Source organism: Andrographis paniculata, unplaced genomic scaffold (assembly GCF_009805555.1).
Source record: "Andrographis paniculata isolate CXL003 unplaced genomic scaffold, ASM980555v1 Contig53END, whole genome shotgun sequence".
NCBI classification, from domain to species: Eukaryota; Viridiplantae; Streptophyta; class Magnoliopsida; order Lamiales; family Acanthaceae; genus Andrographis; species Andrographis paniculata.
In genome coordinates, this window is record NW_026137588.1 from 362,132 (window position 1) to 384,012 (window position 21,881).

General features: G+C 33.2%; 3 protein-coding genes across 4 annotated transcripts; 2 read left to right on the forward strand and 1 right to left on the reverse strand.

Moving 5' to 3' along the window:
* The first annotated feature begins 1,676 nt into the window (after window positions 1–1,676).
* LOC127255106 (probable arabinose 5-phosphate isomerase) lies at window positions 1,677–4,582 on the forward strand. The gene is made up of 3 exons (XM_051280486.1): window positions 1,677–2,416; window positions 3,095–3,318; window positions 4,144–4,582. Exons 1-3 carry the CDS (start codon window positions 1,781–1,783, stop codon window positions 4,298–4,300), a joined length of 1,017 nt encoding a protein of 338 aa, XP_051136443.1. The 5' UTR covers window positions 1,677–1,780; the 3' UTR covers window positions 4,301–4,582.
* Window positions 4,583–5,000: 418 nt separating this feature from the next.
* LOC127255107 (uncharacterized) lies at window positions 5,001–8,733 on the reverse strand. Of its 2 annotated transcripts, none has more exons than XM_051280487.1 (4): window positions 8,579–8,727; window positions 7,363–7,580; window positions 6,275–6,524; window positions 5,001–5,452 (listed from the first exon to the last, which is right to left on the reverse strand). In XM_051280487.1, exons 1-4 carry the CDS (start codon window positions 8,614–8,616, stop codon window positions 5,140–5,142), a joined length of 819 nt encoding a protein of 272 aa, XP_051136444.1. In that variant the 5' UTR covers window positions 8,617–8,727; the 3' UTR covers window positions 5,001–5,139. The 2 variants fall into 2 exon arrangements, with proteins under 2 accessions (XP_051136444.1, XP_051136445.1); XM_051280488.1 differs by having other exon boundaries at window positions 5,013–5,452; window positions 7,363–7,539; window positions 8,579–8,733.
* Window positions 8,734–18,182: 9,449 nt separating this feature from the next.
* Window positions 18,183–19,948, forward strand: LOC127255286 (miraculin-like). Its single transcript, XM_051280767.1, has 2 exons — window positions 18,183–18,353; window positions 19,345–19,948. The coding sequence occupies exons 1-2, from the start codon at window positions 18,216–18,218 to the stop codon at window positions 19,846–19,848; spliced, it is 642 nt and encodes a 213-aa protein (XP_051136724.1). The 5' UTR covers window positions 18,183–18,215; the 3' UTR covers window positions 19,849–19,948.
* Window positions 19,949–21,881: the final 1,933 nt, after the last annotated feature.

The window sequence follows — 21,881 nt, forward strand, 5'->3', positions numbered from 1 at the left end:
AATTGGTACCACTGCCACCCTTTGAGGATCCATCTACCTACAAAAAGATTGATTGACAAAATATTGTATTTTAATTTCTCTAAACCGGACATCATATTTTCTTCCAACATATGAATAAATCTTTAATGTCATATTTTCTTACATACCTCAAAGAATTTATAAGTTACAATTTTATTCTAAGATTTTTTATTTTTTTTTAATGACGTGAGAACACACAATCGCAACCTGAAAGTGCATACTAGATAAATCTTTTGTCGAACCTAATACCCTGCAAACCAAACCTGACAGACAAATCACACTAGACAAACCATACGTGGCAGGTGACCTCACGGTCAAGCATCCAAGCCCCGCACCGGTTGATCTATAAGGGTTTGACAAGCATTGTATTTTAATTAATGGGCTTTTAATTAATGGATTTTTGTGACTCTAACTAAGGGACATGTTATGTTTGGATTCACAAAAATCTATAACAAGTATTGTATTTTTCTTTAACTCTAATCAATTACTTCATTTTTCAGTAGTTACAGTAAAAATACAATTGATAATTTAACTTCAACTATAAACTTTAATTTTTACCCTAAAAATTATGTTCTTTATATCCTCTTTTATAGTATTATTTTATATAACTTTTTTTATATTTATAAATTACACCTCAACTTTAATTTATTTTTATAATATAATCCAAACATATATAATTACATATTATTTTTTAAAAAACTATATAATTATATATCAATTTTCGAAAGATAAAATTACATCACTTTAAAAAAATAAAATTATACATTATTTTTGAAAAAATAAAATTATATCACCTTCCAAAAAATAAAATTATACATTATTTTTCAAAAAAAATAAAATTACATATTATTATTTTCTATAACAATAAAATTACACAATATACCAAAAAAAAAAAAAAAATAACAAAAAAATACACCAACACCACACAAATTCCACTCTATAAGATGAATTTGGGAATGGATTGGAGCCCCTCCCCAATTTTTGCACAATCTACTTTATAAATGCAGTATGTTAGAGTTGCTCTATTGTTTGTGGGTTTTAGTTTTTTGATTTGAATTTTATAATAGTAAAAAAACTGAATTTGAATAATTATTTGATGTGATATTATAGAGATTGATGTAATGTTTTAAATGTAAAATAAATTTATAGTATAATATTTTAAAAAAGTAATTATTTGATGTGATATTTTTAAATGAAAAGAAAAATGTGAATAGTAAAATATATGGTAAAACTAATAATGATAAGTTAATAATTAGTCTACATATTAATTTTAATTAAATTTAATTTTAAATAATTCAACTTAATGCATTATACACATTAAACTCTAATCAGCAAAGATTAACATAACACAATTATCATGACAAAAATAAATGAATTTGAATTAAATAATTCAAATTAATTATATATACGAATTAACGCATAAATCGATAATAAAAAAAACAATAGGAATTTGAAACGAGTCAAATTAAAATTGAATTATTTAACTCATTTAAATAATTCAACCGACACAAATTGATCTATTGTCCGCGATGCCACAGCCAAAAACACCTAATAAAACAAGGAAAAAAAAAACCCAAAATAATTAATTTGAGAAAAATAATTTGATAATTGTGACGTCATCAATAAGAACAAAATTTTGCAGCGCAGAAATGGGACATGAAATTTGATTCCTCCATTCCATTCCATTGCATCATCATCTCCTTCACACTGCAAATCCTTTCAGATCTTTTCTTCCTTCAGAAGCTCCAGGAAGAAGACGACAATGGGGTCTCTCCCGCCTCCAGATCAAACCAATTTCTCCAAATCCAACCTCGATCAATCACATTTGCTCGATCTCTTCAAATGCCAGCAGAATTACCTCAACCATTTCTTCCAAAACCTCGACCTCTCCCAAACCCTAGCCTTCACGCAGGCGCTCCTCAACGCCGACGGCACCATTTTCTTCACCGGCGTCGGAAAATCCGGCTTCGTCGCGCAGAAGATTTCGCAGACGCTCGTCTCCCTCGGGATCCGATCTGGATTCCTGTCGCCGCTCGACGCCTTACACGGCGACATCGGCATCCTCTCGCCCAAGGATTTGCTCGTTCTCTTCAGCAAGAGCGGGAATTCGGAGGAGCTTTTGAAGCTCGTGCCGTGCGCCAAGGCGAAGGGGGTTTATCTCATATCGGTAACGTCGGTGCACCCCAATGGATTGATGAAGATTTGCGACATGGATGTGCATTTGCCTCTCAAGCGAGAGCTCTGCCCCTTCGATCTTGCGCCGGTCACTTCGACGGCGATTCAGATGGTGTTTGGGGATACCGTCGCGATTGCGCTTATGGAGGCGAGGCATACGAGTAAGGAAGAGTACGCTGCGAATCATCCTGCTGGAAGGATTGGCAAGACGTTGATCTTCAAGGTGAATTTCTAGCTTCTGTTCATCCTTTTTTTTGTCCTTCTGTGTTCTTCCATTGTTTCAATTTTGCGTTATGTATATGTTTGTTGCTTTGAATGTGCTTTGGAGATGAACGTTGATGAAGAATTATTGTCGGTGGAAAGTTTGAGGTCTACGTTTTACAGCAATTTCGACATGAGATTCATAGATCTAACTCAAAATCTATGCCAATCGTTGATAAACACACAATTATTGTCGCCGAAGCATAATTGAATCCGATGATCGATTAATTGCAGAATCCCTTAGATCAACTTGAAAATGTGATTTGTTTTGCAGTGATGTTTTAGATTTAGTTTATGGTGAGGAATTAGAGATTTGTGTCGAATCTTGAAGTTTGAATTTAAGTACTCGGTAACGTTCAGTTGATTATACATCGTAAGCCGTTTTTTGTCGATAATTGTGGTTAGCAGAGAAGCAGAATTTTCGCTTCCTGACTCATGTTCGACAGAAACTTGATATGTAACGAGTGTTTTTAGACCACGTATACGCTTTCTTTATAAATTGATAATTGGGAAATGCCGACTGATCTTGGATTGTGATGGTTTGCGGGTTGGTAGGGGATCTGCTATCGCATTTTGTGCCACAGTTCTGTTCATATTTTAGCTGCAATGGGTTTTTTGATGTTTGTTCGATGATCCGTAGGTGAAAGATCTCATGAAGAAAAATGAAGAGCTGCCGGTGTGCAAGGAGGATGATCTGATCATGGATCAACTGATGGAGCTGACCACCAAAAGCTGCGGATGCCTTCTCGTCATAGATGACGACAATCATCTGCTCGGTACTTTTACTGATGGTGATTTGCGCCGCACTCTGAAAGCCAGCGGTCAGAGGATCTTCCAACTCACTGTGGGGGAGATGTGCAACAGGTATAGCACTTGTTTTTGGTGTTTTTGTCGGAAATTTTTTTAATCGAGAATTATGGATCTGTTTAGATGTGTTTTGGTATTCAAAATTTTTTGAATTGAGAATTTATGGGTGCGTCCAGATATGTTTTGGAAGTTTTTTGGCGTTCTGTGTTTGAAATTGTTCAAATTGAGAATTTATGGGTGCTTAGATGTGTTTTAAAAGCGTTTTGGCATTTTGTATTTGAAATTGTTGGAATTGAGAATTTATGGGCACATGCATATATTTTTTGAAGTGTTTTGGCGTTTTGGATTTGGAATTGTTTGTATTGAGAATTTATGGGTCCGCTCAAATATGTTTTGAAAGTGGTTTGGTGTTTGGAATTTTTTGAATTGCGAATTTGTGGCTGCGCTCAAATATGTTTTGTAAGTGTTTTGGTGTTTGGAATTTTTCGAACTGAGAATTTATGGGTACATTCAAATTCAAATATGTGATGGTGTTTTGTGTTCGAAATTGTTCGAATTGACAATTTATGGGCGCGTTTGGATATGTTTTGGAAGTATTTTGGTATCGTGTGTTGTTTTTAGAATATTAGAAAGGTGAATAAAAAAAACATGTATCCGATGCGACTCTTTGGTGTTTTGATAAATAGGGCGTAAACAGAGTTGAAAACATAAGTAAACAGAAGTGGTTGGTGCACTTTTTTAAATTGAAATTGTGTGTTGGATTATAAAAAAAAAAAAAGAAACTAGTTTACGGTATAATGAATATCCCGAAAACAAAATAATTGAAATACCAAAGCAATTGAGTTTCGAAACTTCATTTGATCATAGTCTTTGGAAATGCAGAAATCCGAGGACAATTGGGCCGGATGCGATGGCGGCGGAAGCAATGGAGAAGATGGAATCTCCGCCGTCTGCAGTGCAGTTCTTGCCGGTGATCGACGATCACAATGTGGTCATCGGAATTGTCACGCTGCACGGACTCGTCTCGGCCGGATTGTGATTTTCCGGCAGTCGTCACCGCCGGCACAACCCAAGGTACATAGAATATTTTTTGTATTCTTTGTTGAATTTGTGAGAGGACGATTTTATCCCTACGGTAGCTATTATAGAGTGCAGGTTGGATTTAGTCATCTTATCTATTATTATTATTATTATTATTATTATTATTTGTTGATTTGCTTTTATGTGCTGCATAAATTATGTATGTATTGTTTGCTATGTACGTATATGTATTTGTGTATATTATGTAATATTTCACTATTTATTTATATTTGTTTAATTATTTATTTTGTTTAAACAATACAAACGCATTATTTATTTTCATCTTAAATATTTCTTGTCATCTAATTGTGTTGTCATAATTGTATGCTTCTTTGATCACACACAAATTTTTTTAACAAATAGATAAAAAAAAAAAAAAAAAAATTACTAAAAATAAAGTTAGATGATAATGAAAAAAAAAATTAAAAAAAAAATTGGATTATAGAAAGTATATTTTTAGTATATATTTAATTTTTTAAATTTAGATAAGATTTTAAGAACTCACGTTTCAGTGATACAAATAAAATTAATTTTGAATATAATATATTTTTGAAAAGATAATTTTTTATAAATAAACAGACATCTTTTAATCTCACACAATTTTCTTAGAAATAACATTACATCTATATCCAAATTTGTTTTATGTTTTATTTTAAAATGTCACAACTAATTATACCATTTTAGCTAAAAAGAATCAACAAAACTAAAAAGCACAACAATTAAAAAAAAAAAAAAAAAAAGAAAAAAAAAGAAGAAAAACATTCAAACATTTCTACTGAGAAACCATTGATCGATCAATCAAACACTTGATTCATCACGCTTCCTATGTTTCCCTTTCTTCTTCTTTCTCTTCTTCTTCTCCTCCGATTTCTTGTGCTTCTTCAAGTGCCGTTTGCTCGAATGCGCCTTCGCGCTTTTTCTCTCATCTCGGCTACATTCATCCTCCGACCATTCCCTAGATTCTAACATTCGAGGCTTCTCCGGCCCAAGTAAAACCCGAGGTCTTCTCACCTCCTCGTCCGATGCATTTATTTCAGAATCACGAGGAATCGAAAGGTACGGACCTGTTTCATCCATCCTCGATCCAACTGCGCCCCTCCCTCTCTTTGTTCTATCATTTGAAGCCGAATGTCAAAAATAAAATTATGATTTTAAAGTGGGGTTAGTAAATAAGGTTCTGTTTATTGCGAGTTTTCGACTCAAATTTTACTATGTACTAATTCTTTCTCTGCTATGAAACGTTAAATCAAATACTTATTTTTTAAATTTTTATATTAGGTTAAGAATTAATTTTACATTTAAAATTTCACGTTAACACCTAATTGTATTACATCGAACAACTATTCTAATTCTAAATTTACTATTCAAAACTCAAAACCTAACTCCCAAACCCACAAACAAACACACGATCCGAAGAAGAGCTCAAAATTTAACATCTAAAACTTATTTATATCTAATCAAACAACTATTTTAATTCCAAATTGCACGATTCAAAACTGAAAAACTAATTCCCAAACCCACAAACAAACACACAAGATCGGAAGAATGAGTTCAAATTTTCACATCTAACACTTATTTATATCACATCAAACAATTATTCTAATTCCAAATTTTAACACCCAAAACTCAAAACCTAACTCCCAAACCCACAAACAGACACATAAGATAGGAAGAAGGGTTCCAAATTTCATGACTTATTTATATCACATCAAACATCTATTCTAATTCAAAATTTTACGATTTAAAATTCAAAACTTAACTCTCAAACCCACAAACAAGCACACAAGATCGAAGAAGAGTTCAAAATTTCACGTCTTACACCTATTCATATCATATCAAATAACTGTTCTAATTCAAAATTTTACGATTCAAAACTCAAAACCTAACTCCCCAACCCACAAATAAACACAAGATCGGAAGAAGAGGGGCTAACCTTGACAGTAGAAATTCCTCAACTTCGTCGTCTCCCAACCCTCCATCCTCAATTGTACGGAAATCTGGAACATCTCTTTTTTTCGATGAAATAGAAGTGCTTGCGCCACTCCTTTCCGAGTCATTGTTGTCCCTATGGTTACTATCCCTATGAGATTTTGAAATATCTCTGCTTCCTTTAAGCCTGTTGTCGAGCTCTATTTGTTTCTCCCTCAGTCGCCACATCTCATTTACTTCCACGGCACGATTGGCTGAAACAAATTTATTGAAAATAAAAAATTGACAAGTTTGAAAATTTCAGACAATTGGAGAAGATACCGAGGAATAAAATTCGATACTGAAATATTGCGAGAGAATAATAAATGCCAATCACACACAGAAGCCTTCCGCCATGACTCTGAATTAAAGACCTAACAATCAAGGAATTATTGACATCGTATTCAATTCTCATACTTATATATCATTACCTAACGATCTCAAGCACGCCTTAGTGGCAAACATAAATAATTTGAAGTTAAAACAAAACCAAACATCCTCGACAACTATTGTACTAAAGATTAACTGGTGTGTTTGTTTGAAGATTTTTTTTGAGATTTTCTACAATTCACCATAATTTTCTGCAAAATATACGAACTCAAACTCCTATTTTATTAGATTTTCTACTATTCATCAAAATTTTCCAAAAAAATAACGAACTCAATACTCCTAATTTTTTATTTTTATATTATAGTTACATTCAAAACATCACATCAACAATTCAAAATTTTACTATTCAAAATCCAAACCCCAAAACGAACACACCCAAAAAATCGTCATGCTTTTAATGAGTTATAGCTATAGTTTCACACGAGTAAATAGGCCAAACGATACAGGGGGTTAACTTTCTCTTATTTATGAAATAACCAGCTAGCATCAACAAAGAAACTTTATGGATTTGTCTCAAATTGTATTACTTATCATGGCAACATCATCTGACGGATACATCAATATATAAATGCCAAGAAAAACATAAAAGCTAATCCAACCAAGATTACAAGCACAACTTCCCGACAGCCAAAAATAAAAGATATTATATCAGTTAAAACTAACCTTGTTGTACTCCACGGACAGTTGCTGTAAGGAAGCGAGAGTTAGGCCTACTCCTTACAGTTGGCTTGCCAAGATAGGCAAGAGCACCTTCCCTCTGAGCTTGCCGACGTAATTCTGCCGCCTCCTTCAAAAGAATGGCAGCTATTCTATTCTCCGTCTCTAAATCCATATCCAAGCCTAACGACCAAATTTTCAGCAAGTGAAATAAGAGTAAACTCCTATAAATAAATACAGAAACCAAACATCCCGGAATCAGCTACTAGAATCTGGATTATTGAAACGCAGCTTGCAAACTGGTTCTAGCTTTGTCGTACTATAAAATAAACTTGCTGTTCTTCACCCAAAACTTGGAAATCGACAAGAATTCGCAGAGACAAAATATGAAAGAAATCTAGAAAATCAAGACAAATAAGATTTCATCAGAATTACAGGATTTCGTCGATTACTGCCTGGGTAACTTTTAAAATGGCATTTCTGCAAACTCATTCTTCAGCTAAAGGGAAAAAAAAAAACATTCGACAGTACACCATTAGATATGATTTCCATCAAAAGTCATCTTTACCATTAAGACATAATAGAACCAATTGGATTGAACTGACAGGAATCAACAAAGACAAAATCCATTCGGATGATCAGTTGGAATCAAAATTCGAAATGAAAAGGAAGGCAAGAAAAGGTTTTGTTGCCCAAAAGAGGACGAAAGAAAGAAACTTCCACTCTGATTCCATTCATTTGCTCCTAAATCAAATCATCCAAACAGAAAACCATTATTGAACCAATCCACAAAAAGAAAAAAATCTTTAAGGTGAAAAAGAAAAAGATTATTTACAACATTATAACGAAGATTGCATTCGACTTAATCAAAGCAGCGGGAAACCCTATCAATCAACCGATCAACGCAATGGCCAAGAATTTCGATGTAATTGCCATAGATGAAAATTGGAACTAGCTACTGGACGATTAAAACTAAAATAAAAACCATTCTTCGATTTGAATACGACTAATCAAATTCCCTCATAAAACCCAAAGCAGATGAAATTACTAAAAACCAATCAAACCCCAGAAAAGAGGAAATCGTGCTCGACAAAAAGACAAACTTATCGTTCACGCGCAATTGTAAAAATATTCACTGCGGAGAAAGGGAATTAGGGTTTGTTCGATTGCAAATTCGAAGGATTAACAAATTGCTGCGATAGAAAATTCCTTCTAAACATACCTGAAATGAATTGAATTGAATTGATGTAGAAGAAGCATTAAAACCCTAATCCATCGACGGGAAGGAGCTGCTCGATTCCCTTCTGGCCTTCCCTTCGATTTAGCGGCGGAAAGTGGCAGGCGTGAAACCCAATTAGGATTTTTAGTCTTGTTTATAAATAAAAAATAAAAATAAAAATAAATAATTATTTATTTTAATAAATAAATTAATAAAACTATTATCGGTATGCATAATACCGAAATTTTCAGCAGTACACATAATACCGAATTTAGAACTTTGAATGAGCCGAGGGGAGCCCAATTTGTCATATTTGACATCCTAAGAACTCAAGTTTGGCTCGTATTCGTTTATTAATATATACAAGCTAAAATTTTTATTTGAGTTCGATTAGTTCAATAATATTTTTATTTATATTTGGTTTGACTTGGTTCGTTAAAAGAAATTTTATTAATATTTAATATTTAAAAAAAAATTAAATTAAATTAATAATAATTATAATTTTTATTAATATATTTTAAATTAAAAAAGGATGAAATATAATAATTATAAATATATATACTTATTAAATTTAATTTTTCTAACAAATATTACCGAAAGTTCGCGAAGAAGCTCGAGCTCGTTCATGAATATAACGAGTTAAAATTTATGTTTGTGTTTGACTCGTTTAGTTTAACGAGCGAGCTCTTAGCGAGCTCAAACGAGCCGAATCAAGTCAAGTTCACTAATTGTTCGTTTGTTTTACAGCTCTAACCGAATTTTTTAGTTTGGTATCATACCGTATATAAAAAATTTTGATATATTCGATATTTTTTTTATATGGTTAACCAATATATTGAAATTTTTGGTATGTTTGTCATTAATAGCACAATAATATAAACAAAATAATGTAATACCCGAAAGTTGGGCCGGTGCTAGGCCAACTCTCATGAATGAACTGGTGCCAGACCATTCAAGATTGAATATAAATTAAATGGATTGAATAATCTACTCATGTCAACAATGTGCACATTCGTTTTAAGCGTTAAACATGCTTGCTCTAGAGTAATTTGAGGATAGATGACCCTTTGTACGCATAAGTGAGGACAGAAGTGCGTTGGAATGACTCGTGTTAACCAGTGGGACAAGTCTATGACATCCTAACACGCCCAGCTTTGCTAGGCTTACTAATTTATGATATTATGGGACATAAAATTACAGTCAGCTAAAATCTTACGTTTGATGAACAAGTTACTTTAGATTGGGCAGAAAAACCACTAGCAAAACAACTTCCAAATTGTTGGCATTTGCGACCAAAATGCAATTAAGTAGGTGGAATACGATGGATCATAGATTTTAACACTATCCGAACAAGATTCAACTTCTACTCTCAAAGAATTCTTGTCAAACAATTTGATTGTACTACACGAAAGTGAACGTGATCAAATTCCTTGATGTCGCTTCGAGATTGAGGGGAAACAGAGCTTTTGTCAAAGTGTATGCATTGATAAGTCACTAACTTTTTTTTTTTTTTTTATACCTAATTTAATGACATGTCCATAGTATTACAAGTTCACTCGTTCTATTACTTTACAGAGATTTTTTACAATAACAAAGTCTAAATAAGGGAGAGAAAAGATGAGAGAGTGTGAAATAAGCCGAGGTCTGTGCTTAATCGAGCCTTGTTCAGACTTTCTTGTGTCAATGACTTAAAAAAAAAATCATTGTGTATTAACTTTTTAAAATTGTCCTCTGTAAAAGGAAAGAAGTCATCCAAAATATGTCTATTGTATATGCTTTCAATAGAAGAAGCAATGTAGCAACTAGAATAAATTATTGAAATGCAACGATGGAGAAATTGTTGGCTATTAAACGGAACTAAACATAGGAAAAACTTGATCTTCCATACAGTGAGAAACTTATTAACATAAAGTGGATTTTCAAGATAAAATATTATGAGATAGAATGTCCTAAAATATAAGATCACACTGATAATGTTCTTTCCATCTCATAACAATGGACATTTTTTTCAGGAAGGCCGAAATTAGACCGGGAAGGTCAGGTAAGAAAATGACAGACGATCAGGAGGTAGTGATTACTGAAAGACCAAAATTAGACCAGGAAAGTGCAAAGAAGCGGGGCAGCCAAACCAGAAATGTGGGGTAGAGAGGCGGCAACCAAATGATCAGGATGCAATGACCACTGAAAGATCAAAATTGGATCGGAAAATTTTGCGCCATCAGCTTCAGGCCCGACATAAATGAAGACCGAAGGGTGTCTGCCGAAGGACGGATTTTCTCTCAACCAGCAGCCTATTGCAGTATACAACACGATCCAGGTTCCAGAAAATGAGCCAATGATCGAGTGCTCGATTGCGATGAGCTATTGGAAACAAGTTTGGATATAATAACCACTGATCGGACCTTGAACGAGCTTTACATTACGATGGCAACTTCATGGTCAAAGTGATCAGATTTTTTCCTCAAAATCTATGCCGAAATAAGGCCCAACAGTTGATCAATTATTCATAAATGACGATTTGATCATGCAAGATTTAGTGGCAATAGCAGACAAGTCCGACTGTCCATTCTTACAAGTTGGAAATCATGCCGTTTACCTTCCCGGCTGGCAGGCAAGGGCTCTTCCCTAGTCATCTCTTTTGGATCAAGGCGAAAATAAAATTTACTCTCCGTCCGATGAGTTACCTCACCATTTGAGGTGCAAGACCCATTTGAGGAGGTCAATTTGGGGATGAGGCTGCCCCTCAGATGACGCAGATCAACACCCTGTTGAGTGCGAAAAAATGGGAGAAAATAATCGCTTTGATTCGGGAGTTCAAATATTATTTTGCGTGAGACCACCACGAGATACTGGGGCTTCAAAGAACCTAGTAGATTATCACCCGCCTACGAAGGTGTTATATCAACCTTATGGATAGCTCCCAAGGCGCTGCAATCCAGAATTATAATTAACAAGAAGGCCGAATTAGCCTTCCGAAAATATGTACGGTCCCGGACATTACAGGAAGACGATATGGTTTGAAAGGTCGTCCTCTTGGAAAGGCCCAAAAATGCGAGACTCGGTAAGTGATCCCCAACAGGGGAATGACCGATCAAGGTTAGACAGATAGTCGAAACACCAAGTATTTAATAAAATTATTAGGACTACAAAGTTATTTTTGTCCAAATAATTTTGTGAGACATTTGTAATCCATTAAAAAGAGAAGACCTAGATCACCGGCTGGCCTAACGAAAATTTTGCAACCAAATGCTTAAAATGAGCAGATCCTTTCACCTTTTCACCGGCTCAATTTTACAACAGTCCATAAAAGCAGATCTAAATTTGGACTCGACCAGGAAGATAGTCTGGGAAACTGTTTTGCCATTAAATCTAAAATTTACTCAAGTCGGATGTTAATCAAAGGCCTAAAGCTGGCCCAATTTATTTCTTTGCAGCTACAAGCCTGACGCAAGCAATAATGTGGCCCAACCTGGACCGATCTGGCCCGTGTAGCAGTTTATGAAAGAGGTCAACTCGTGGATGTACTTAGAAGGTGGATACATAAGACTATTTTGTAGAGAGAAAGTGGAGTTTGTTAGAGAGAATTTAGGGATAAGAGATTTTGTCCAACAAGATCCAAAATCACGCAAACATTTTTTTTTTTGGTAAACTGTTTTTTTAGTCCCGTAACTGAACCCCTTTATCACTTTAGTCCCGTAAGTGGAGCATGTCGCAAACTATTCCTATAAGTGAAAAGTTTCGTTATTTTAGTCCTCCGGCACCGGAGATGTCCGTGTGGCTCGCCGGAAGCCACGTGTCCGCCAGGTGTCCCGTCAGGTCAGCGACACTTGGCGGACACGTGGATTTTAATTTTTTTTTAATTTTTTTCTTTCAATTGGACCAAATAAATTTTTTTTTAAAAGATAAATAAAAATAAAAATAAATTAAAAATAAATTTTAAAAAAATGAAAAATAAAAAATAAAATCCACTTGTCCTCCAGGTGTCGCTGACCTGGCGGACACGTGGCTTCCGGCGAGCCACGCGGGCGTGTCCGGCTCCGGAGGACTAAAACAGCGAAATTTTTTCACTTATGGAATTAGTTTGCGACAGGCTCCACTTACGGAACTAAAATGATAAAGGAGTTACGAAACTAAAAAAACAGTTTACTCTTTTGTTTTTCTCAATAATTTTTCTACAATTTTCTTTTAAGAACAATACTATTTTTTACAGTTTTTTTTTTTTTTTAAGCTTTCTTTATTTTGATTCCAATTTTTTTTTCAGCCTTCTCTTTACATTAGTAGCATTATTTTTACCTTCTTAATTAGTTAATTATTCAGATATCAAAATAGCCTAGATCTTTTTCTTAGGATGTTGAAAAATTCTTCGAACAAATCAATTTTGACAAGTTTTCCGAAACCATCAGTGCTGATTTTTTTTACTACAACAATTGTGTAGAACAAAAAAAAAAATATTATTCAACTATCAATATCCAATAATAATAATAATAATAATAATAATAATAAATTCGATAGGGTAGGAATGCAATTAACGAGTAGCTTGCTTTGCACTTTATTTGTTTATTAATTATATATTGCCTCATGCATACATACATTGCATATAGTGCAAATATATGAACATATTATTTGGATATTATTGTAAAATACTATATAAGTTCCATATATATTTATTTATTATAAATCATTAATTTTTTTATATAAAAAATGGAGTTTAATATTTAAAATTTATTTTCTATGAAAAAACAGTAATCTAAAGTTTATTATATATATATATATTCAACATATTATATGAAATATTTAATTATATTACTGTTAAGTACAAAAAATAATAATAATAGTAAGTGGCAGTAGGATTCTGGGTAGGGTCTGAATGAAAGCCAAAAGGTCTGGAGGTCGGGCAGAATAAAGGTCGGGAAAAGGAAGAAAGGTCGGGCGGAGTCTAAAAAAAAAGGTGTACCCAAGTCGGGTAAACCGTAGATCGGATGGAAGGCGAAGTCGGGCAGACGCGGAGGTCTGTCAAGAGGAAGGTCGGGCAGACGCGGAGGTCTGTCAAGAGGAAGGTCGGGCAAGGAAGAGGTACGGACAGACGTGGAGGTCTTCGGTCAAAGACGGAGGGCGGCTGATGCGGAGGTCGGCCAAGTGTCAAAGACGGAGGGCGGCTGATGCGGAGGTCGGCCAAGTGAGGTCGGGCGAAGGACGAAGTCGGGCAAAAGAAATTTGGCAGTGGACAGGCAGGTCGGGTAAGAGGCAGGTCTGAGTTCTGTGACTAGTGGGAACGGTTGAAGGAAGTTGTAATACGTGTCAATAGAGGAGAAATTGGTGGTCGGTTGACAGCGGTTGCTGTAACCGACCAGACGGCGGTTCAAACCGTTTTCTTCAAAGGTTATTTAAGGATTCAGATTTATTCTGAAAAGGCATCTTCAATCAACTTCAACAAAGCAAAGTCAGATTTGGGGATCACCACTTTAAATTTCAGTCTTTTATTTTCCAGTTTATTTTCTGTACCATACAGTGTTTAGAGATTCCTAATCTCAGGCACTAATTAATCAAGTTTAAGGATATTTTCTATATCTTTGAATTTTACTTTATTTTTGTTGAAAAATTACATCAACAAATTGGCGACCACAGTGGGAGCAAGACAAAATTGCTCATTCCAATTCCGGCGATAATTTCATACGTCTTAGATCCGGCCGTATCATCGGAAGGGTCCATATGGCAGGTTCACAACCTCAATCATCTTCGGCACCGGTGGGAGAATCCGTTCCACCACCTATTGTGCCAAATGCCGGGGAAATCCCACAACCACCAACTGATTGGTGGTCTTATGTTCAACAAATGAACAACCAGCACGCTTTGGTTATGCAGAATATGTTGCGTGAGCAACAAACGAACATGTTGCGTGAGCAACAGAGTCTGAACATGATAGATCAAGCACTGTCAAGGGTTAGTCTTCAACCTACTCAAACTCCACCAGGAGTATCACCATCCAGACTACAGGCAAATGTCGCAGGGCCATCATTCGTGGATAGTGCATTTCCAAGCGTCACAACTTTCAACCGAACAGATATGGGGAAGATTCCTCTAACTTTCCCAGATAATGTTCCTTTGGGACCGAGGGTTGATAATACCCAGCCGAATGAGAGATTAGGAGGACAGACTCATAATCCCATTCCAACCGAACCAGCCTTCTCTAGAGAAGAAAGGTTGGAGGGACAGACTCATAATCCCATCCCAGCCGAACCAGCCTTCTCCAGAGAAGAAAGATTGGGAGGTCAGACTCACGATCACATTCCAGTGTTCGACCATATTCCACCCAGAGTAGATCCGGAGGATATTGCTCAAGTTCTGCGGGTGCATTTCGGAATGAATCCGCAAACGGTGAACAGGCCGGTTTACCAGAGGCCATTTCCAGAAAGGATCATTAACGATCATCCTCTCCCGAGAAATTATAGGCCACCAGACTTCTATTCTTTTTCGGGAGAAGACGGAGCCTCTACCATTGAGCATGTGGGTCGCTTCACGGCTCAATTGGGAGAAGTAGGCAACAATCGGTTTCACAAGTTACAATTGTTTGGGTTGTCGCTCACAAGAACAGCTTTTTCTTGGTATGTCAGTCTGCCGCCTGGACAGTTGCAAACTTGGGAAGAGTTAGAGGCAGATTTTCATGGAAGGTTCTTTAATCCTCTGCCGACAGTCTCACTGATAGACCTTCTGGAGATCACGCAGATGCCGGAAGAGACCGGCTACCAATTCATAGAGAGGATGCGATTGATGAAGGGACGATGTCCTACGATGATCAATGAAAGCGAAATGACCAATTTGGTGGTCAGGAACATGCATACCAGACTTCGCGAGGCCCTGACAGCCCACGATTTTCAAGATCTGGCCAGTTTAGCATCCACGACAAGAAGGTTAGAATCCTTTTTTACAGAAATTAATCATGACTTCCGTCAGGGGGGAGATGCTGAAGCAATGTTAGTGCAAGATCGACCAACGTCCAGGCCAGCACCATTCCGCGATAAATGGAGGTCGGGTCCAACGTAGCCTCGAAGGATGGAGGTCGGATCTGAGGCTGACGTAGCCTCGGATGCCGGCCTGCAAACTCCTAAAACATCACTGGAAGTGATGTTTAGGAGTCTTGAGGAGGAGGCTTATTGTTAAGCACAAAAAATAATAATAATAGTAAGTGGCAGTAGGATTCTGGGTAGGGTCTGAATGAAAGCCAAAAGGTCTGGAGGTCGGGCAGAATAAAGGTCGGGAAAAGGAAGAAAGGTCGGGCGGAGTCTAAAAAAAAAGGTGTACCCAAGTCGGGTAAACCGTAGATCGGATGGAAGGCGAAGTCGGGCAGACGCGGAGGTCTGTCAAGAGGAAGGTCGGGCAGACGCGGAGGTCTGTCAAGAGGAAGGTCGGGCAGACGCGGAGGTCTGTCAAGAGGAAGGTCGGGCAAGGAAGAGGTACGGACAGACGCGGAGGTCTTCGGTCAAAGACGGAGGGCGGCTGATGCGGAGGTCGGCCAAGTGTCAAAGACGGAGGGCGGCTGATGCGGAGGTCGGCCAAGTGAGGTCGGGCGAAGAAGCAGGTCGGGCGAAGGACGAAGTCGGGCAAAAGAAATTTGGCAGTGGACAGGCAGGTCGGGTAAGAGGCAGGTCTGAGTTCTGTGACTGGTGGGAACGGTTGAAGGAAGTTGTAATACGTGTCAATAGAGGAGAAATTGGTGGTCGGTTGACAGCGGTTGCTGTAACCGACCAGACGGCGGTTCAAACCGTTTTCTTCAAAGGTTATTTAAGGATTCAGATTTATTCTGAAAAGGCATCTTCAATCAACTTCAACAAAGCAAAGTCAGATTTGGGGATCACCACTTTAAATTTCAGTCTTTTATTTTCCAGTTTATTTTCTGTACCATACAGTGTTTAGAGATTCCTAATCTCAGGCACTAATTAATCAAGTTTAAGGATATTTTCTATATCTTTGAATTTTACTTTATTTTTGTTGAAAAATTACATCAACAATTACATTAGATATATTATTTTTTATTTTTAAAATTTTAAAATAATCTAAAATTATAACGCAATTCTCAAGTGTGCACTTTGCTTCTTTATTAATGAAGATTTAGATGTGGAATATTTTATATATATATATATATATTATTTTTAATATAATTTTTAGGTGAAATAATTAGTTGGTGTAATTTTTCTATGAAAATCTAGTAATATATATATAATATTTTAAAAAGTTAATAATTTAATAATATTAAAAAAAAATACTAAGTGTACAAAGCAATACATGTCATTGAATCAATTGACTAAAAGGTATATTGTGATTTGAAATTGATTTGAAATAGAGTATTTTATTTAAATTTTTGTTTAAATAGTATTATAATATAATGTTTTGTGAAAGAAATAATATATTTTTTATTAGAAAATGTATCAAATAGACAATATTAATTTTGATTAAAAATATTAAAAGAACAAAATCAAAGTATCACTTAAATTATTAATTATTATGGATGTATGATAAAATTAGTTCCATTTGTTAATTTGTTAAGTGACTTTTTTAAAAAATAAAAAAAATAAAATTGTTTTAAAGTAATTTTATTTTATTTTTTATTTTAATAATAATTTAAATATAATATTTTATAAAAATAAATAATATATCTTATAAAGAATTACAAAAGAACTAAAATAATAGTTTCTATAAGAGCATTTATATATATACATATATACATAAACATCATAGCTACAAATTTTTCATTTCACTAAAACAAAAATAACATAAACTCAATATTCGTTATATATATATATATATCAAATTCAATAATTATTTTACGTTATGCCTAACATGGTTCGTCTAGTATGACTTGTCTTGTCGATCCTAGTTTGCATGCTATTATATTTGATCAGAGATTTACTCAGAACACACTCGTCGAATAAAAACTTGCGAAATATAAAATAATAATAATAATTAATTAATTAAATCACCAATATAAAAACATTTTCTAAAATAACTTCTTCAAGTAATTAATTGTGAAATATTGTCTTCTACTATACCGTGCCTATATATAACTTTATTATATAGGTAAAATTGCCCATAACTATATATATATATATATATATAAATAAATAAAAGTAAAGTATTGTGAATCTTGAATTCTTGATTCAATTCCATGTATGTGCATTCAATAATTGATTAAATTAATTAGGGTTTCCATTATCAAACGCTACCTACATTTGCTTACTCTATTTAACAATGTATTTAAATGAATTCATTTCTTACTTTGTATTATATATATATATATATTCGATGATATGGGAACCGCAATCGCTATCCAAAAGTGCATATACGGTCACAAATTCAATCCCTACATCGCCAAGTCATTCCTTACGGGACGTATATTATATATAGTTATTGACTGTGATATATTTATATTATATATTATAAAAAAATAAGTATAAAATATTCAATTCGAAAAAAATTGAAATATTGAATAATTAAAAAAAGACGTAAAGTTAGCGCATATATTGACTTATTTCTAATTCTCTTCGTACTCTAACAACATCTTTCTTTTTCTATCTATAAAAAGGCTCATAGATGATCGAGAGAGTTTATATAACATCCTTTTTAAGTAAGTAAATTGATTGTAATAATGAAGACGTTCATTATCTTCCTCTTTGTATCCGTCCTCGTTGGATCGTTCATTTGCACATACTCCGCTATGGCAAAACAACCGTCTAATAATGATGATGATGATCTAGTTCGGGATAGCGATGGAGATCCTCTCGTGGTAAGTACTTATTATAGATTTTGGATTATTAAGCATATTGGAACTATTCATCGATTAAATATGAATAAAATTTTAATCATATAGAAGAAATATAAGTATGATTCTTTAAATATTATGTCTTATCATTTTACATTGAAGTAGACTATTCCGAAAATATGTCATAAATTACCATCAGCTTAAATATTTAATAACTTAGAAAGTAATATACTTTTTTCGTCCTACATCAAAGGAATTTTTTGAAATTTTATAATAAATTAAGAAATAATACTCCCTTCGTCACACATACCGTGTCTGCTACACTGTAGACACGGTATTTTAGAAGGAGTGTAATTAGTAGATAATTAAAAATGTATTAGTGAAAATAATTATCTTATAATATAAATAATTATAAATTAAGATTAAGATAACTAATTAGTTTAATTAAAATTTAAAAAAAAATAAAGTAAAAAATTTAAAATGAAATTAAAGTGTATAATTATTTTCCAAAAAAGAAAAGTGACATGGGATGTGGGACGCACAGAAACGGCAACGTGAACATGGTATGTGGGACGGAGGGAGTAGTATTTTATTAGTCAGTGGAAGTGTCTAAATTTTTTTGATATTTTAACTATTTGACTTTATCTATAAAGTAATTGTATGTATAATGGTATGTTTATAAAAGTATTTTGGTATTAATATATAATTAAATTTTTTAAAATAAAAAATAAATATTTTGAAGTGTAATATACAAAAATGATAAAAAAAAAAAAAAAAAAAACTTTAAAATGAAACATAATAAGAAGTATAAAAAGTTCACAATGCATTATAAGTGTCATATATATATATATAAAACTATTAGAACAACAATAAGTAAGATTTCAGAACATTTGAAATATCATACATTACAATTTATAAGATTCAAATTATAAATTTTATCGTTTATAATTTACTTTACATCTTTTTCAAGTATAAATATGTTTGAACGTTCTTACACGTGAATGATTTATGACAGGCTAGATCAGGAAGATACATAGTGCTTGCACCACAAGGGATAAGCCTCGTGTTGTCCAAATACCCGTACCAACAAGATTGTGAGCATACCTTATCTCAAGAAATAATGAGATACGAGCGCATACCGTGTAGTTTCCATCCTGCAAACGCCAGCGAACCTTTTATTCGTCGTTCCAAATCCTTCAATGTGAAGTTTGAAATGCCCGTGCCACAGTGCACTAACTCCACTTTGTGGCAGGTGAGTGACGAGATCGATTCTGTTACAAATTTTCCATTAATACAGATCGGAGGCGTGGAAGGTAATCCGAATTGTAAGACTGCCAAGAATTGGTTCAAGATTTCGAAAGATTTGAACTCGACCTACGGGTTTGTGTGGTACCCGAGCGACGTGTGCCACGGCACCTCGACAAGTCGTAGCTTGATCATCAATGAGAACATGTCGGCAAAACCTTTCCTTTGTTCCGACTCTTCGCTACCATCTCAATTCATTTTTATGAAAGGTTAGAATTTTTAGAATAAAAACCTAAAAAGAGAGTCGAAGTTGTGTATCGTTTATTTACGCTTTTTCTTTATTTCTACTCAATAAATAAATATACATCTCAATATATCTATTTTGAGCATTGTAGTTTTTTTTTTTTTTTTTTATATGTATTTAAAGTTTGGTTACTACTTACTATTCCTTCGGCTTCTTGCAAATGCAAAAATAACTTTTGATTTATTAATTTTTTTTTTATAAATTCTTTTAATATATGTTTTGTTCGAATTTAATTTGAATTTGGAGTTTTGATTTGAATTTTAATTGAAATAGTATTTTGATATGAATTTTTGTGAAATAAAATAATACTATATTTTATTGAAAATTAAATGGAGTAAATAATATTAAGTTGTATTTGAAATACAAATGTTTTGACTCTCGATCAAAATTTCAATATAGGATGAGATCTAGGTATTTCAGTAGGTTGGATATTGCCATATTAATTTGTCAGGCTGCGTATTGATTGAATCAAATTAGTATCGTACAAATTTGATATAGTCTAACACATAATCAAGATAGATAATTCATACTTGAAAACACATAATATAATATCATATAGCATATATTCCGACAATATATGATACAATTTCACATACATAATATATTATTGATTTCAGTACAATAAAAATATTTATACAACATAGCACAAATCTAAAACTTAACTACTCATGCTTCTATATTTTGTGTATGCCTATGATGTTTGTCTTAATAATTTGTGTTGACTGGATCAAATCTGCACAAAAACGTCACCTAATTCAAGATCCATTGCAATCCTATTCATATACAAATTCTTAGGTTTGAATTGAATTTGATCTAATTTTAAAATACAACACAATACTTACTATAGATAGTATATTATTTATATTAATATATTAAATGAACTAAAAACATATTATATAGTCTCGTAAGAAAATACTACTATTGATTCTAGCACATAAGGTACTTATGTACAACATACTTACAAATATATATATATATATTAAAAAAACATGATTATATTTCACAAAATATATTGATTCTCCAAATCGACACAGTAACTATTCGACTAGAATATACATTAAAAATTGCTAAAATTGATTTCCATCCAACCAACTTAAAATTTAAATATTTTAAAAGGAAATTATTGTAAGAATAAAATATAAATATTCAAACACTTACCGACAATAAAAAACTCTAACTTAATATTATTTATTTATTGATGTATCTGTAATTAAAAAATTAAAAATTATGATCAATAATTGTAGTGGTAATACTATAAAAATGTCTCTTTAAGCAATAATCCATTGGGTCCAGTATACAAATTAAAAAAATAAACATTTTAGTGAAAAAAATAAAAATATAATAAAGTATTTTTAAAATTTTAATTATAAATTAAATCATTAAATAAATGAAGAAAATATAAAAAAATAAATTTTTTTATTATAAATAAATATCAAATAAAAAAATACTCCTTTGATATTAGGTCTGACCATGCTTTAAGATTTAAGAGTGTGTTCGTTTATGGGATTTTTCTAAAATTTTACTCCCTCCGTCCTATATACGTGTCTGCAGTAGACACGGTATTTTAGGAGATGTGTAATTATAAGAATGTATTAGTAAAAATAATTATCCTGTAATATAAATAATTTTAAATTAAGATTAAGATATAATTAAAATTAAAAAAATTAAAAAATTTAAAATGAGATTAAAGTGTAATCATTTTCAAAAAAAAAATAACATGGTACGTGGGACGGAGGGAGTACTATTTATAAATTTTGTTTTTCTAAAAAATATAAAATCAAATATTTATTTTTATTTTTATATATTATATGAAAAAATAATTTTACATTCAAAATATCATATCATAGTACTCTCCGTTCCATAAGAAAATATCATTTCATATTTTTATCCGTCAAAAAACAAAGAGTATCATTTATTACAATTTACAATATATTATACAATTGTCGTCACTTTTATAACACACCGTATTAATAGATATATTTTTATTTTTTTTATTATTTAAA